The following is a 17,163-nucleotide window of genomic DNA, read 5'->3' on the forward strand; positions in this document are numbered from 1 at the left end:
CCTATGCTTAAAGAAAGTGTAAAATGGATGGGGGGTTTGATTTTGTTCCTTTTTAGAAGGAGAAATAATAAATAGGATGGTTTCTCTGTAGACTCAGAGTCCTTTTAAGTCGGGGCCCTAAAAAGTTGATTTCCCGCCACTCTGCTTTCCCGTAACAGGCATTTTTGAGCCTACTGTGTGCATATGGCATTACCAGGGAGTCAGGAATGTGGCAGAAGCTCTAAAAAGTTTTCTGAAGGAGTCTGTCGGGTTTGGGTGTTGGGCAAACACTCTCCAAGCCCGATGACAGGACTCCTTAGAGAGTTTTCTTTGCTTCATTGAGGATCATTGCTCTTCCTTCATGTCGATGTAAAAGTGAAAGCAGTGTTTTTTGCCCCAGTGGTTAAAATCTCCTTCTCTGTGATTTCTTTCCAATTGCTAGAGAATCCACCCAGAGAGAACGCCTTCAGAGAAATTGTTAGCTGTGAAGGAGTTTGAATCACGTAAGTCTTTCTGTGACTTCTGTGACTGGCCGAAGAGTTATTTTAGCGACACCGTTAATGGGGACTAAGGATTGAAGAAGGGGAATCGCGGAAAGCTTGTATTCGTCGCGGTGGTGGGGATTTTAATTACTAGTTTTTACTTTGATTTGTGTGCTGTTTTGAAAAATGACTATAACTTTTTTTTTTTTCTGAGTTGACATGATTAGTAGGAAATAATTAAGGGGAAGTAGGAACTCGCAGGATGAATTATTGCGTCCCGAGCGATCTCCTGCTGGCTCTCCTGGCATGCTGAATATTTTTGTATCTTTGCTGAATTGCAGTCCTGTAAACAGCTGATGGCCTGACCGAAAAGCATTAAGCCAGGGCTGTCCAGCTTCTTGACCATGACACAGATTCCAGGGCCAGTGGGGGGAGAGGGGGCTGGGCCAGACCGAGGCTGGTTATCCATCCTGGCCACCCATTCCCGACCTCGTTACTAACAGTCAGTTGAAATTTCATGTTCTGAGTGACTTCCCGGTTGTCACAGGAAGAGAAGGAAGAAACGGCATGCCTTTCTTTGCCTAGAGTTTATCATTTAGACCAAGTAGTGGGGAAGAAGATTTTCTAGGGGCTCTGCATATTTTTTTTTCCCTGCCATTTATAGTAAGGAAAGGATGTAGCTAGAAATCCAGACTTCCTCCCTGGTGAATAATGGTTTGCTTACCCACAGATCTGGATAAACTAGACAATGAGAAGAAGGACTTGATTCAGAGTGATATTGCTGCCCTTCGTCACTTCTACTCCAAGCACCTCGAATTTCCTGACAGTGATAGCCTGGTGGTCCTCTTTGCCCAGGTAAGAATGCCAGCATCAGGTGATGCTTACTCTAGCCATTCCCTCCCTGCCCAGTCCTTCTCCCCAGCACACACTCGGGAAAGATAAACTGAAACAGACTGATGGCTTCTATGAGGACAAGGCTGTTGACCTGTTGGACCCTATTCTACAGAGCCCTGCTCAGTGACCTTGAGCAGACCTTGGCCTGGCCCTCCTCGATGGTGGTACACAGGAGAGTTGCCCTACCTCTGCCTCTTGCGAGAGAGAGAGCTGATGAAAGCAGAGGGGTTGCAGTGCCCCAGTACTGTGGCCTACTTGGAAGCTCCTTGAAAGGAGAGGACCATTTTTTTAAACAAGTGTTTTAATGTTTGTTTATTTTGAAGGAGAGAGTGACACAGTGTGAGCGGGGAAGGGGTAGAGAGACAGGGAGACACAGAATCTGAAGCAGGCTCCAGGCTCTGAGCTGTCAGCACAGAGGCCGATGCGGGGCTCGAACTCACAAATGGTGAGATCATGACTTGAGCTGAAGTCCGACGCTTAACCGACTGAGCCATCCAGGTGCCCCTGAAAGGAAAAGACCATTTGAGATTCCCACATTAAATCTGACTTTTCTTCTCTTAAGCTTTCCATTCTGACAGCAGTGTTTTTTACTGCTACCAACACTATGTTGATAAAGCACAGGCAATCCAGACATCCTCAAGAAGGAGGCCCTCTCAAGATGGCCCTAGGGAGGGGGCACCTGGGTGGCTCAGTGGGTTAAGCATATGACCAGCTCAGGTCATGATCTCACAGTTCGTGAGTTCAAGCCCCGCATTGGGCTCTGTGCTGACGGCTCAGAGGCTGGAGCCTGCTTTGGATTCTGTGTCTCCCTCTCTCTCTGCCCCTCCCCAACACACACTCTGTCTCTCTCTCAAAAAATAAATAAACATTAAATTAAAAAAAAAAAAAAAAAAAGATGGCCCTAGGGAGGACAGTCACCACGGAGAGGAGTCCGAGTGAGTCTAGGTACAGGAAGTCTTTACTGATGGTGGCTAAGAAACCTTCAGAGAAGTCTAGGTTTCCCCAAATCGGATCTCATTAAAAAATTAGAGACTTCTAGACAAGCTCAACTTGGAAGCGGCTGAGGCACTGGAAGCCAGCCGTGTGGAAAGGCTAAGACGCGGGCATGGTGGGAACAGGTGAAGAAAGCACAGTGATCACTCTTCAGCCAATGCACTCTGGCTGCATAGATCCTCCTCTTGTGGCCAGGGTGGTTCTTTCTGGCACGACTTGCTGGATCAGGTTTCACTCCCTTATATACCCTGCATCTTCCCCTACAAACCGAATGTGTAGTTGGTAAGTGACCTTCCCAGAGGGAGAAATACCAAAAGACTGATCTGTGGGTGGAAATAGCTACATTCTCCTACCAGAACCTTCAGTCTCTAGCTCCACAAAAGACCTTGTCTTCAAACAGAAGCAGCATCACCAAATGTACCCTTTGACGAAGTAATTCCATTTCTAGGAAGCTGTCCTAAGGAAGGAATCAGAGATTATGGATAGTGATTGACATGCAGATTGTCTATTGTGGGGTTCTTCTTAAAATTGAAAAAGAAAAGAGAAAAAAAGGAAAAGAAAAACAAAAAGGAAATATTACAAGTGGCCAGCAGTATAGGAATTTGGTAAATAAATTATGGCATAGCTTTATGATGGCCTTTATAACTTTTATTTCAACAAATGTCTAAAGATTAGGAAAACGTTGACACAGCGGTAAGTGTGAAAGCAGGATGAAAATTGTGTATAATATGAAAATATGCATATGCTAAAGAAAGGTCAAGTAGAAGTTCACAGTTATCTCCTGAATCGTAGAAAATTTTTGTTTTTTTTATTAATTTTCTGAATTTTTTTTACAATGAGTGTGTATAACTTAAGAAAATACTAAAAAGAAGAAACTGATTAAAAAGCATCCATAATTCTTCCATCTCAAAAATTACATATATAGAGAATGAAATGAGTCTTTATCACTTTTCCAACCCACTTTAACCCCCATGAGAATCACTGCTACCAGTTGAATGAATTCCTTGATGGACATTATGCTATATAGGTATGTTTCTATTTTGTGACTGTCATCATCAAAAATAAACATGCTGTTCTTTGTAAAAGAAAAAATGGATTCCAGTTATGAGTGCTAAAGTAGATTTTCCTGATTTTCGTATTATCCTGGATTTACAACACACTTTCCTACATGTCCTAAGACAGTGGATTTGCATGATGATGGGAAGCTGAGGAATTGACTAATTTTCCATTTTTTAATTTTTATTTATTTATTTATTTATTTATTTATTTATTTTTAACGTTTATTTATTTTTTGAGACAGAGAGAGACAGAGCATGAACGGGGGAGGGGCAGAGAGAGAGGGAGACACAGAATCAGAAGCAGGCTCCAGGCTCCGAGCCATCAGCCCAGAGCCCGACGTGGGGCTCGAAATCACGGACCTCGAGATCGTGACCTGAGCTGAAGTCGGAGGCTTAACTGACTGAGCCACCCAGGCGCCCCTCCATTTTTTTAAAAGAAACTAGATACATGACTTTTTTCTGGACATGGAGAAGGCATGGTTATATGAAAGCATAGGAAAAATGAAATGAATATAGTGTGTACCTTCACTTCCAGCTGTGAAAAAAAAAAAGATCACTTTTCCTCTAACACAGTAATACACTCTATTAGGACTTCTCAGTGTTGATGTAGTAGATATGGGACCATATTTTCAGAACTAGAAACCAAGGCACTTGATCTCACAAGCAGGAGTATATTTGTGGTGAAATGACTCAGGATCTCTGAAATTTGGACTGACTCAGAAAATCCAGGAGATACCGATATATATATCTGTATCTGTACACACACACACACACACACACACACGCGCGCGCACACACACACGTACATATATTCACATACACATATATAACGGAGATAATTAATTCCTTTCTAGATTTTATATTTATCAAATCATAATATCTGTTCTCAGGTTGTATGTGCATGCGCACACACACATTTTTTCGTGTATAAATTTGGAAAGGGACTTTTAGTATCCCCAAAGAAAACTCTAAAGCAAAACTGAAAAGTGCTGGTCCGGCCCCTTGCCACCCTCTGGCCCCGTCTCTCAGCCTCAGGCTGTGTGTGCTCTGTTCCAGCCTCTGAGCCCTCTCCTCTCTCTGCTTCGTGGGGGGTGTTGTAGGTTAGCCTGTGGCCCAGCAGCAGCTGGCAGCGGGAGATGACTGTGCTCCTCCGACAGCACGGAGGTGCATTTTAATCACTGGGAACATATGCATGGTTGGGAAATGTATTTTTGGTGTGCAGCCTACATCTAGTCTAAATGCTAATTATGAGAATAGCTTTAGCAAAGTACTTACGCCTGATTTGACTTGAAAAAAAGGACAGTGGCCCATGCATCTTTCTTAACATGCAAGTTCACTTTTCTTCTCCAGGGATATTTCAGAAGGGAGGGAAAGCTGGCAGGGAAATTGCTATGCAGTCTGGCTTACACACCATCACCGCCTCCCAGGAAGGGACAGTGATGACACTGTGCTTACAGGCGCCTTTGCCCACGAAGAGACACGGTCACTCTTGCACAGTGAGAGGAGGAGGATGGGGCGGGGGGGCGGGGGTGGGATGTAGAATCCAGCGACGCAGAACATTCAAGCCTGAAGGAATTTGGAGTCACAGACTGATCCAGTTGAGCTCCGTGCAGAGGAAGAGATTAAGAGGCAAAGGAGCGAGTCTCCTGCCCCTTGGAGTTAGTGAGGAGCTGTCTGTCCCTCCATCCATTTTGAAAAATTGCTGCTCAGTTCTTATTCTGTCATTCTGCATACACTGCTGAGGCCTATTAGTATCCAGTCTGAGATCGTAGATCGTTCAGGACCTACTATGGTGCAGGACACATAGTTTGTGCCCCAATACATTTTGTTGAATGAATGAAAATCCCAGTTTACTCTTACCTGATGTTGGTTGTCGGCCATTGGTTAATGGTAATTGATTCATGTCCTGATAACAGAATAGGCTGGGGGTACTTGAAGTTGGCACCAAAAATACTATGTTAAGTCTTCTACATAAAAATGCCCAACACTCCAGGTCTTCAAAGGCTGTGCATTGTTCTCCTAACCTGCAGTGATCTCTTTTTATGTTGAAAATTGTAAATACTCTTTGTGAATATGTTGAACTTACTGTAAAACCTGCAAATCAAACCCATCATAGCCTTTACTTCTCTGTGTGCTGAGATTTCCAAGCCTTGACGTTGGCCCTTTAATTTTAAGTAAAATTGCCATATTAATATTCATAGGTGAGAACAATTTTAGAAGAAAATGGTATAGTGTAAAACTCTTTCGTGTTTCCAAAAACTTTGCTGTCTGAATGTCTGGTTTGAACTGACTCCTGTTCTGCCACTCACTACGTACATGGCCCTGAACAAGTTCTTAATCATTGTCCTCTCCCTGAGCCTCAGTGGCCACATCTGTGAAATGGGTTACATCAGAGTAGTATTGCAGATTTATGAGAGGGTAAATCTGCAGCACCTAGCACAGGGCCTGGCCCAGAGTAAGTGCCCAGGGGATGCTAGTTTTAAAAAGCCCATCCACTGGCCTGAAACGCGCCCGTGCATTGTCTCTGGTATGGAAGAGCATGGTTCTAGCCCATGGGGTGAAATCGTGCAGCATGTGGTGTCTCACAGCCTTCAGAGCAGCTGGGGAGGGGCAGGGGTCTCAGCCTTTGCCACTTGCTTTGGGGAAGTCACTGCTCCTCTCTGACTTCAGCTTCATCATTTGAAAAGTCAAAAGACAGAGTCCCCGTCCACCCCTGAAATTGTAGATACAAATGAAAAACATTCACTGAATTGTCTCCCAATAGACTGGGTGTGCCTCGAGGGCACAGAAGGTGGCCCGTTCACTCTTCTCTGCATAGTGCCCGGCATACGTTCTCAGTGAAAGTCGGCGGGAAGAATGAATTTACGGAACAACACAAACTTGGGGATGTACATTCCCCGTATTTAGCCTTCTAGCTCTAGGTTGGACTCCCAGAATGGTGAGAGTTGCTCTTGTTATTTTTTCAATGTAACATTTCTTTCTAAGGGTTGAGAAAGTCGCCAGTGGTTGATCTGGGCTGAGATGTGAAAGGAAGGTCTCCGTTCCTTAACCTCAGGCCCTCGGTCCCTCTGCCTCTCGAAGGCATGGACAGCAGTTAGATTACCTATGGAAGGGCTTTCATTTTTGCCACCTCACTTTATGAGATAGGTACTGATCAAGTGACTTCTTTTTTTTTTAATGTTTCATTGATGGGTATATAGCTGACATTGTTACATTAGCTTCAGGTGTACAGCGTTCACATACATTCGTTCACATACACAGGCGTTCGTATACATTGAGAAACGGTCCCTGCTGTAAGTCTGGTTACCATCTGTCACCTTACAAAGTTAATACAATATTATTGACTGTATTCCCTGTGCTGTATGCTACATCCCCGTGACTTCTTTTTTAACGGGAGGAAATCAAGGACAGAGGGACTCCGTGATGACCTCGAGATCGCATAGCCGATCTGTGGCATAATTGGGATTAGACTCCGGGTATCCTAAGTCCCATGCAAATATGCAAACCTCAGTCCTTGGACATCTTGTAGTGTCCTTGGGCCACTGTGCATAGCGGGGGTAGGTCGGCTACACTAAGGGTACTACATTCCTAACAATTCTGCTTTTGTTTGTTTACACATGAGATTGATGGGTCAGTTTTGTTTGACCAAGGATACCTTGCCAAAAGAAAGGTTTTTACATCGCTAAACTGGAACATCATCCCAGTTAGTTTGTAAAAGGTCACAATTAAAGAAATGATTTCTACCCGAAGAGAAGCTTTCGCTCATCTGTTTCTCTCTCCTCTTTTCTCACTGTAGGTTAACTGTAACGGCTTCACAATTGAAGATGAAGAGCTTTCTCATTTGGGATCAGCAATTTTTCCTGAGTAAGCTGAGTTTGACTTCACTTCCTTTTACTTATTTAACACTAATTAGATTTTTTTTTTTTGATTTTTTAAAATAACCTACCTAACTGCATGTGGCAGGCATGAAACTCCAAGTGAATTAAGACACCTTTTTAATTCTACTAGGTTTCAAAATATTTCCCATACATTTAGGGAGCCAAAGGTAGTAGTTAAGAGAGCAGTTGCTTGTTAAGTCCTGCTAAGTAGGGAGCTGTTATTAAAGGATACTCTCTAGTGTGCTTAGAAGGAACAGCCCGTGCCCTGCTGAGAAATTTGCCTTTTGCATATCTTTGGTTCTGGAAATCTTTGGGTCTCTCACACTCAAAGTGAAACACTAATTGCCAACCAAGAATTGCCATAGGCAAACGCAGAGACCGTATCCATCTGTTCCTTCTGAAAAATACTCGTATAGAAACAGCACAGTTTGGGAAGGAGACTGTGCTGAAGTAGTGAACTGGGAAAATTTCAAGGAACGATACGATTCTTCTTTACTTCAGGGATACTCAAGTAATTCAAGAAAGGCTGGCCAGTTGACCGTTGGAGATCTTTGTAGCTCTGACTGTAATGGATTGCCAAAAACGGCTTTGCCCCTTGCCTCTGATGGAGTGGGTATTTTCAGAATGCTTCGGTTCCCTGAAATCAAGTCCTCGCCTCACAGATGGAGCAGAGGAGCCTTTCCTGCATCCCCTGTCTGAGTTAATCCACCCTGTGGGTTGGTGATGTTGCTTAATATATACTAGAGGCTCCTTTGGCTTTGGGTTGCAGAAGGTAAAGGAGGCACCCACACACTTAACCACGGAGGACATGTGAGCTCTGGGTGTGTCTGTTGCTGCCCGAATCTGCACATCCAATGGGTCTGAAGGACAGAGAAGCATCTCTGTACAGGCCCACATCCCCTGAGCCACTGCCATCGGCTTTCCTGACCGGCGAAACGGAAAGTCGATTCACACAATAGTGTCCCTGTGGCCAAAATGGTGTCATCTGCCGTTTGAATTCTGATAGTGAGGAAACAAGGGTTTGGGGGAAAAGCTCTTTTGGACTTTTGCTCTTGGGAAAGGGAAGGAGGAAAAGAGAAAGGCCGTTAGATCCTCTTTAGAAGGCTCTTACAGACAACTTCAGACATGGAAGAAGCTCTGGAATGTCTCTCCTCTCCGTGTTTTCAAGGCTAAGAGCAAGGTTAAGGGTGGTATTTGAGGGTTTGCCCTTCCCAGTGATCATCGCAAGAGAATGATGCCACCGAGAGCATGAATGTTTCAGGTTCTTTGCCTTAGTGAATTTCCCTCACCTTTATTAAAAAGATGTCCAGGAGTCTGGCTTGAAATGAACGAATAGTTCTACAAGAGGTTCTAGAAAGCTGCTTTTCCTCTAATAACAACGTTCAGCGCATTTGTTTATCAGATTTCCCAGGGCCTGATCGCCTGCCCACCACTTGTCAGCAAGCTCGGTGGGCTGTCATGCGTGGCGGGGGTGACCCTTGCTAAGGACAAGACGAGTTATCCCTGGCCCAAGGCCAGCCACACACCCCATCACTCAGGCCTCTGGCAGCTGGCGGGTGGGAGAGGGCCACTCCCTCTTGAGTACAGCAAACCTGGGGCAGCTCACCAGTCAGGCTTCCCGGCTCTTTGCCCATTTGGCCCCGGGGCAAATAGGAGAGGGGTTTTGGTTGCCGAGGGTTCAGGCAAGTGACACTGGCCACCAGGGCAAAGATACATATGGATGTGAGTGCCCATATGAGCCCCAGTTTCCAGGCAGTTTTAATTGGGGGAAAAAATCCCTTTGGGCTGAAATCGTATCGCCATTGTGATTTCAAAGGCAGCATTTTCAGAGATCAAGCACTTTTTCCCTGTAGTTTAGAAATTTCTGTTCTCAGAACTTTGACCTTGATATAATCAGAAAGCTCAAAGCCCCTCGCATAGGCGAATCTCTCTGTCCTCTCCGTCCCTGAAAAGCAGACAGTAAGCAGCAGGAACAGTAATGTCCCAATTTTCCAGATGAGGAAATTGAGGTGCAGAGAGAGACACACATAGGCTTCTGAGGGCCCCTCTGGGGACCATAGGCCCTCCCCAAGGAAGCCGGAGTCTCCCACAGGGGCAGCCTCTCAGCATCTGAAGAAAACCCGTTAGAAATAATCCACTAATAGAAAAAGCTGCTTGGAGACAGCAACCCGTTTGTCCTGTGCGGTGTCCTGTGGAGGAGCAGCTTGCTGCGGGGGCTGGGTTTGGAGTCCTTCCTCCAACAGGAAGGAATGTTCCTGGGAGTTGTTGTCGCTGCTGTTTTTATTGTTACGTGTTTTTTATTTTTGGCCGAGATACTGCTATTTGGAATTGTGAATTTCGCCTCTCGATACTGTTGAAGATGTCAGGTCTGATTGTAAATAACACGCAGAAAAACAACCTCTTAGAATATGGTAGCCAACTGTTAGGTTGTTTTGTGGTTTTGTTTCTGTTTTTAAACATCCTACCAAGATCCGGTTCCTGCAACTTCATAAGGAAATAGCCAGGGATTTACCTGAACAGTCTGCCTGCCTTCTTGAGAAAATCGGGTTTTCTCTTCTGATTGACAGCGTCGCACTGATGAATCATAGTTGCTGCCCCAATGTCATTGTGACCTACAAGGGGACGCTAGCAGAAGTGAGAGCTGTACAGGAAATCAACCCGGGAGAGGAGGTGAGTGCGTGGCCCCTGGCGGCTGTGGCCTAGGGCTTCCGACGGCTGTGTTAAAAGGCGGCGTGGAAAAATCAGTGTGGCCTCCGTGGACGAGAGTGGCTGTGAATGACTCTGGCAGTCACAGTGTGTCCACCCGTAGGCCCTCCAGGGTTAGTGATCAGATCTGTGACCTATGGCTTGGAATCCCACACTTCTGCCTTCCGGGTTGGTGCTCACCATTTCCATATGTGGCTAAGAAAAAAACAGGAAAGGATACATTTGAGCTAAATTCCTTACAGAGATTTGTAGAGCTATGCAGAGAAAGGAGACGACCCAAATGACCAAAATGAAACCTCTTGAGAGTTTCTATATTTCTTTCTTTCTTTTTTTTAAAATTTTTATTTATTCAGAGAGAGAGAGAGAGAGAGAGCGAGCAAGCATGAACTGGGGAGGGGCAGAGAGAGGGAGAGAGAGAATCCCAAATGGGTTCTGCACGGTCAGCACAGAGCCCGACATGGGGCTCGAACCCACGAACTGAGATCATAACCTGAGCCGAAATCAAGAGTCAGATGCTTAACCGACTGAGCCCCAGGCGCCTCGAGAGTCTCTGTATTTCTGTTGCCAAATAATTGAGCTTGAGCTTTTTTTTTTTAATGTTTTATTTATTTTTGAGAGAGAGAGAGAGAGAGAGAGAGAGACAGAACATGAGTGGGGGAGGAGCAGAGAGAGAGGGAGACACAGAATCGGAAACAGGCTCCAGGCTCCGAGCTGTCAGCACAGAGCCCGACGCGGGGCTCGAACTCACAAACTGTGTGATCATGACCTCAACCGACTGAGCCACCCAGGCGCCCTGAGCTTTTTCTTTTCTGATTAGTGAACTTCTTCCCCCACAAGGTCAACACTCTTGTTATCTAAAGAGAGAAAAAGCAACTGACCAGTAGCTGACGAGTTAAACCTCCAAGTGACACATCAGCGTTTCACAACCCATCAACGCCACATCTCAACTCCAGAGAGACCGCTTTTGAGGACTGCTGTTCAGGTGGTGGCTTGTACATACCCTCAGGGCAAGTAGGGGCCGGCTGTGACCGAGAGGTACCCTCCTTGTCTCAGGGACGTGGAGAAACCCAGGTGTTCGGTCACCTGTGCAGTGATTTCCTCCCCTTTCCCACACGCTGCCTCCACGACTACCTTCTAAGACGCGTCATCTCCAGAAAGCTCAAAAAGGCTGCCTGGCAAATTGCCACGTGAATGCTTTGTGTTCTTAAATGAAGAATAAAATCTCTAGCAAGGACACGTGGATTTGTAATCACACCCTTTAGAGTCAGGTTCAGTTGGGTGATCTCCACTGCCATTTTAAGGTGCCTATCTGGGTATTTTAAAATTTGAAGACCGTGATCTGTGTGCCAAATGCTCGAGGCCTTGGCTTCTCTGGAAGTTGTTAACCAGCCCACAGCCATACTAGGAGCTGAAGTCCAGGGCACAGGTTAGACTTCCTGTCGTCTGCTTCATTCATCAGGACGAGGGGACCCTGTTTTGGGCTGGGGCACCTTGGGTACCAGATGTCTGGCGACTGCCGTTATGCCTCTTCTGTTAAAATAGACCCATCTCAGCCGGCCGGAAAGTGAGTCACCAGGCTCCAGTGCTCCCACAGGCTGGCTGGAGACTGAGCGGTTTGTCACCTAGAAGGGCTCTGTCTGGGCCAGAGCGGCGACACTGAGCGGCCTCTGTCGCCACCTTCTGGGCCCTGGTGTCTGTTGCGTCTTGTGTCCATCAGTCATTTCAAAGAACTGAGGCAGCTCTGGCCACGCGAGGCCGGGCAGGGCTGGCTCCTGTTGTTGGTTTGCCCTCGCGCTCCGACAGATCTGAGATGCAGCGACCCCGCTTTGGGGAGGTCACTGCCTTGGGGGAGACTTGCCCTTCAAAGAGGGTGTCAGATGAGCTGCGGGGTCTCCGGTGCCGCCCTTGGGGTCTGGGAGAGCTTGGCTTGGCTGTGCCTGCAAGCACCTAGCCCCGCGCGAGTGCCCCCTGCCTGCCTGCCAGTGCCCGAGGTTACTGGCACGTGGACGGCTTTGTGACATCCATCTGTTCAGTCAGACATTTGCCTGATGGTGTGGGATGCGCAGCGAGCGCTGTCCCAGTGAGTAGATAATGGCCAGTTAAATGCCCGTCTCCTCCATATGCTCCAAGCCCCGGTTATAGACCCCGTTTGAAAAAAGCAAGGACGGGAGAACCCAGTGAGCCCAGAGGCAAGACTTTTCCAAGTTCTCTGGCCCAGCCGGGTCAGGCAGCAGCGTGCTGGCGTCCTGGAAGCTGTGTCCTCCCTGTGCTGACTTGTCCTGCCCGCCGGGCCCAGCTTCTTATCCCGTTGCCAGCTGATGGAAGGGAAACCTATCAGTGTGTATGTGTCCATGCTTCCCCCCAACCCAGCGATGCATCTGGGCCGGCCCAAGCTGTGCAAGACAAGAGGATAAATAAAGGCCAGGCAGAGAGAGGCCAGGCCCAATCTCAAGGATGATAGAGTCTTTGCCCAGTGGGGCCTTTGCTTCTACACGTGTGATGGCATCATGTGCTTGCTGGGACAAGTCCACAGCTTGCTGTCTTCGGGGAGGCCGGGGTGGGGAGGCTTTCAACTCTCCAGTTTACTGTTTGGTGGGCTTCTGGATCCTCTGGAAGGTGGCAAGAGAGGCCCTTTCTCTCCATCACAAGGAGGTGGACAACACTGGGGGACTGCTGACATTAAAGAATTCAGTGAGCTAAAGGGAAGAACATACCCCAAACTGTGGCTTCCTCAGTGCTCATCCCTGTAAGTGTTTGCAGAGCCACAGAAAGGATAAGGAGCAAGTTTACCTGTAGCAGCTGGTGTTTTCCACCTTTCGGACCCCCTCAGGTTTTCACCAGCTACATCGACCTCCTGTACCCAACCGAAGACAGGAATGACCGGTTAAGAGATTCCTACTTCTTCACCTGCCAGTGCCAGGAGTGCACCACCAAAGACAAGGTAGGCCGATGGGGTCAAGGTGCTGACCGTAGCCTGCGTCTCAGGCCCTCGCTGCCAGTCGGGTATCCTGTCTGACTTGGGGTGTCTCCTCCTGCAGTATTTTTCACATGTCTTGCCAAGGTGGCTAGAAGGAAGCTAGTTACACCAGGCCTCTGTTTAAAGCCGATTCTTACAGCTGATTGAAACATTTCCATTTCACTGTGCATATAAGAGAAGGATTTGCCAAATGGCTATTTCTTGGAAAGAACTGGCTGCTTAAAAGAGAGGGAAGGGAAAAAGCACACGAGAGGCTTTCCAACCTCTTCACGAGAATAAGGAACATTTTCCCTGGCATTACCAATATCATTTTGCCCATGCCACCCTCCTTATTCTCTTGATTCATAGATGTGTGGACACACATATCTGCCCATAGCAAACACACTCTAAGTGTGCTGCCTGGATAAGGACTGTCCAGAAAATTCACATATATATATATACATATATATATTAATATTTATTTATTTATTTATTTATTTATTTTGAGTGACAGAGAGCGCATGAGCAGGGGAGGGGCAGAGAGAGAGGGAGAGCGAGAGAATCCCAAGCAGGCTCCGTGCAGTCAGTGCAGAGCCCCGTGAACTGTGAGATCATGACCTGAGCCGAAAACAAGAGTCGGACGTATAACCGATGGAGCCACCCTGGTGCCCCTAGAAAATTATTTTTGTTTGTTTTTTGTAAAAAGGTAATGGAGTACTAGGTTTCCCTTAGATGCATTGCCCGATTTCCTTTCATTCTTTTGTAACTTTAGAGTGGGCAAGCCTCAAAATATACTGTTTGAGGGGTTTCCCCGTCAGTGTCGTCTCCATGGGAGATAACACCTTGCACTTGTGGACGTTTCCCCCAGGATAAGGCCAAGGTGGAAATCCGGAAGCTCAGCGATCCACCAAAGGCGGAAACCATCCGTGACATGGTCAGATACGCACGCAACGTCATCGAGGAGTTCCGGAGGGCCAAGCACTACAAATATATCCTTTACAACTTTACAACAGAAGTTTACTGTCCCTCGCCTTCAAGAGGTGCCGGAGAGCTGGGAGGAGGGAGCAGAAGGGCAGGTGTAAGGCTTTGAACACGAAAGAATGAATGGCTCCCAGGAAATGTGGGAAGAATTACTGACCACCCATGACTTGGTGTCAGCCACGCCCAAGTTTTACCATGTTGATTTCATCTTCTTTCTCCTCGTTTCACTAGTTTGGCCAGGAGCTGGATGTGGGGGAAGAGTTTTATTGTGCAAAGTTGTGGAGAAGAGTTCCTTGACGGCCCTCATTAGTTGGGTGTCATACGCCAGGCAAGCACAGCGAGGAGGGCTTTGCTTACATTATTGTACCCAGTCCTCACAGGGACACACAAGAACACACAATGTTGCCATCCCCGTGTAGCAGGTGGGGACAGACTCTCAGGTAGCAAGTAATTTGCCCAAGGGACAGAGCCCGCCAGGATTTTTCCCCCGGTCTGCTGACTTCCATAATCCATATTCTTAACCATTACATTCTAGCATTTTCTTGGGCTGAAAATTTCCCCCACATTTACACTGGAGGAAATTGAAGAAAGGCATGTTTTGTTTTGTTGTTTTTTCAGCATAAAAAAGAACTTTTTCTTCAGAAATGCTTCAACCGAAGTACTGAGCTTGGGTGAAGGTTTAAATTTAACTAGAAGGTTGAGATTTGTGATCCTAAACATGGTTTACAGCTGACCTGAGGGTCTGTTCCCTGTGGCTAAAAGTTTTCAAATTGTGTTTGATAGTTGAGGTCTTCAGTTTTCTTCTGAAGTTTGTTTCTTTAAGAAAAAACACATTTCTTTAAGAAAAAAATAATTGCCAGGGTGCCTGGGTGGCTCAGTCGGTTAAGCGTCCAGTTTCGGCTCAGGTCATGAATTCGTGGTTTGTGTGTTTGAAAATTTAAAAAAAATTTCTTTAAAAGAAAAAAATAATTGCCTTTCACTTTTGCTTGGCTTTCTGTAATTGACTTTTGCAGAGGGCGAGGGTAGGGGCGGAGTGCACCCGAGTAACGGCTGGAACCAGCCTTTGGAACTGTCCAAGCCGAGAGGCCTCAGCCTGTCCTTTCCTTAACGCCAGAGCACCCCCTAGTGAGCTGCTGGAGATCTGTGAGCTCAGCCAGGAGAAGATGAGCTCCGTGTTCGAGGACAGCAACGTGTACATGTTGCACATGATGTACCAGGCCATGGGTGTCTGCTTGTACATGCAGGACTGGGAAGGAGCCCTGCGATACGGACAGAAGATCATTAAGCCCTACAGGTGATGGCAGTGGCTGTTTCTGATCGTCTTAGCGGGGAGCAGAATTTGGGGCTTGGAAATGTGTACCTCAGCTGTGTTGTTTTCTGACCGCGCTGTGTGGGAACATGCTAGAACAGCGTTCTCTCGCTGCACCCACACCTGGAGGCACAGGTGCAGGGTGCTTCTGCATCAGGCCTGGCATCTGGAAGAGAACGCTTGTAGAGGCAGGTGTGAGGTTATGAAGGGGGTGCTGGGGCAAGAGCCCTCCCGGGGCCTCTCCAGGGTGCTGTATCCAAACTAGTTAATTCAGATCCGGATTAAAAAGCCACTGGCTTGTTTCTTTTTCCTCCTGTGCCTTCCAAACGAAACACACTTATTACCTGGTAAGTGGTGGTCCCACATCCCTGCTTTTCCATCGTTACTCACACCATCCCCTTCTTGTGTTTTTTAAAATTGCTTCCCAGTTTGCAAACAGGGAAGTGCCGGGACCATTGAGTTGGCTCTGGTTGGTTACCCATTATCTACCCTGCTAGTTCTGAATACAGCAAGTTGGATTTTAACTTAGAGTAATAATGAATGTCAGCCCCGGGGAAGTTTCCTGTCGAGAGGGTTTTTAAACCTTAAAGTGTGTGACAGATGGAGGTCGTGGCAGTTTCCTCTGGCTCCGATTAGCCATTTCAGGGCTGGGATAGCCTAGATCTTATCAGTGGGGCACTTGTTAAACACATTACCATTGTGCATTTGCAGGGTCTCGCCAAGACCAAGTGGCTCAGAATCTCTGGGCATTAGCTCTGAAATCCCTGTGCCCCAGAAGCACCCCAGGTGTTTCTCCTGGATTTGAGAAGCCCTCAGTTCTCCCTCACTATCCAAGGTTGGGGACTGTAAAGTTTGGGTTTGGTCTGGATTTCCACTGCCTTCCCCTTCCCCTGCGCTACCCTGACTAGCCATCAGGGGGAGCTCAAGGGAAGCCAGCTCCTAAAATCTGCTCTTCGAAACAATTTGCTACATCACAGACTCTCTCACAACCTATCTTCTTCCTGAGGTGGGTGACAAAGTCCTCTGGGCTTATGCACAGAGCCTTCTGTGAGATCTAGAGGGAGGGAGGGTAGGGATGAGAGAGAGAGAGAGAGAGAGAGAGAGAGAAAGAATGAGAATGAATGAAATAATCTTAGCTTTGTGCTCCCTCTCCCAGCTGGGCCTTGCTCTGCTGGACACTTCCTTAGCTTGGTGAGCCCCTCCCGGAAGCCAGCTCTGGCTTTCTGTGGGGCCACTGTCACCAGCGCTTCCTCCAGGCAGCGTGCTGCCTGCCTAGGAATACAGATAGAATGCGTCGTCTCGTATGGATGGATCTTGAGGGTAGAGCTGTACAGACGGGTCTGTAAATAAACACCTGCACACACTCGTACATTCTCTCTCCCCTCGTCCTGTGCCACCCATAAGCTGCCTCCTGCTGTCTTTCCTAGGCAGGCCCTACCAGTCGGCCTTCAGTTAAAACCAGACAGAGAATGGGGCTCTGGGTGGCTCCATCGGTTAAACGTCTGATTCTTGATTTTGGCTCAGGTCGCGATCGCACGGTTCGTGAGATCGAGTCCCACATTGGGCTCTGCACCGACAGCACAGAGCCTGCTTGGGATTCTCTCTCTCCCTTTCTCTCAAAATAAATAAATCATCTTTAAAAACAATAGCTCCCACTCCCCCAAATTATTCCCTGCTTTTGAAAACAAAACAGAGAGAACGCCTACTGTATGTAAAGCCCTCTGCTGGACAACAGAGAAAGCAAACCCAGAGGAAGTAGGTGTTCTCCTGACTTCAGAGAGCTGACAGCTTTGTTAACTCAAGTGACAGCCATCGAGTGTGACAGAAAGTTGGGTTCTGGAGACACGCGGGTGTGTGTATAACACTGACAGGCGTTCTGTCTTTTTACTGTGAGCGGATAGGCCTAATCTGCCAATGTCTGTGAGGA

The 17,163-nt window shown here is 47.1% G+C and overlaps 1 protein-coding gene across 1 annotated transcript in view; it reads left to right on the forward strand.

The window, feature by feature from the left end:
* Positions 1–17,163, forward strand: part of SMYD2 (SET and MYND domain containing 2) — a 50,361-nt gene that overhangs the window by 30,134 nt on the left and 3,064 nt on the right. The window contains exons 4-10 of the mRNA XM_019428394.2: positions 422–482; positions 1,192–1,316; positions 7,203–7,270; positions 9,852–9,954; positions 12,821–12,931; positions 13,815–13,935; positions 15,047–15,221. Coding sequence (XP_019283939.1) covers positions 422–482; positions 1,192–1,316; positions 7,203–7,270; positions 9,852–9,954; positions 12,821–12,931; positions 13,815–13,935; positions 15,047–15,221 — 764 coding nt within the window. The remainder of the gene's footprint in view (positions 1–421; positions 483–1,191; positions 1,317–7,202; positions 7,271–9,851; positions 9,955–12,820; positions 12,932–13,814; positions 13,936–15,046; positions 15,222–17,163) is intronic.

The sequence above is a fragment of the Panthera pardus genome, unplaced genomic scaffold (genome assembly GCF_024362965.1).
Source record: "Panthera pardus isolate Hobbes unplaced genomic scaffold, ASM2436296v1 HiC_scaffold_21, whole genome shotgun sequence".
Lineage (NCBI taxonomy): Eukaryota > Metazoa > Chordata > Mammalia > Carnivora > Felidae > Panthera > Panthera pardus.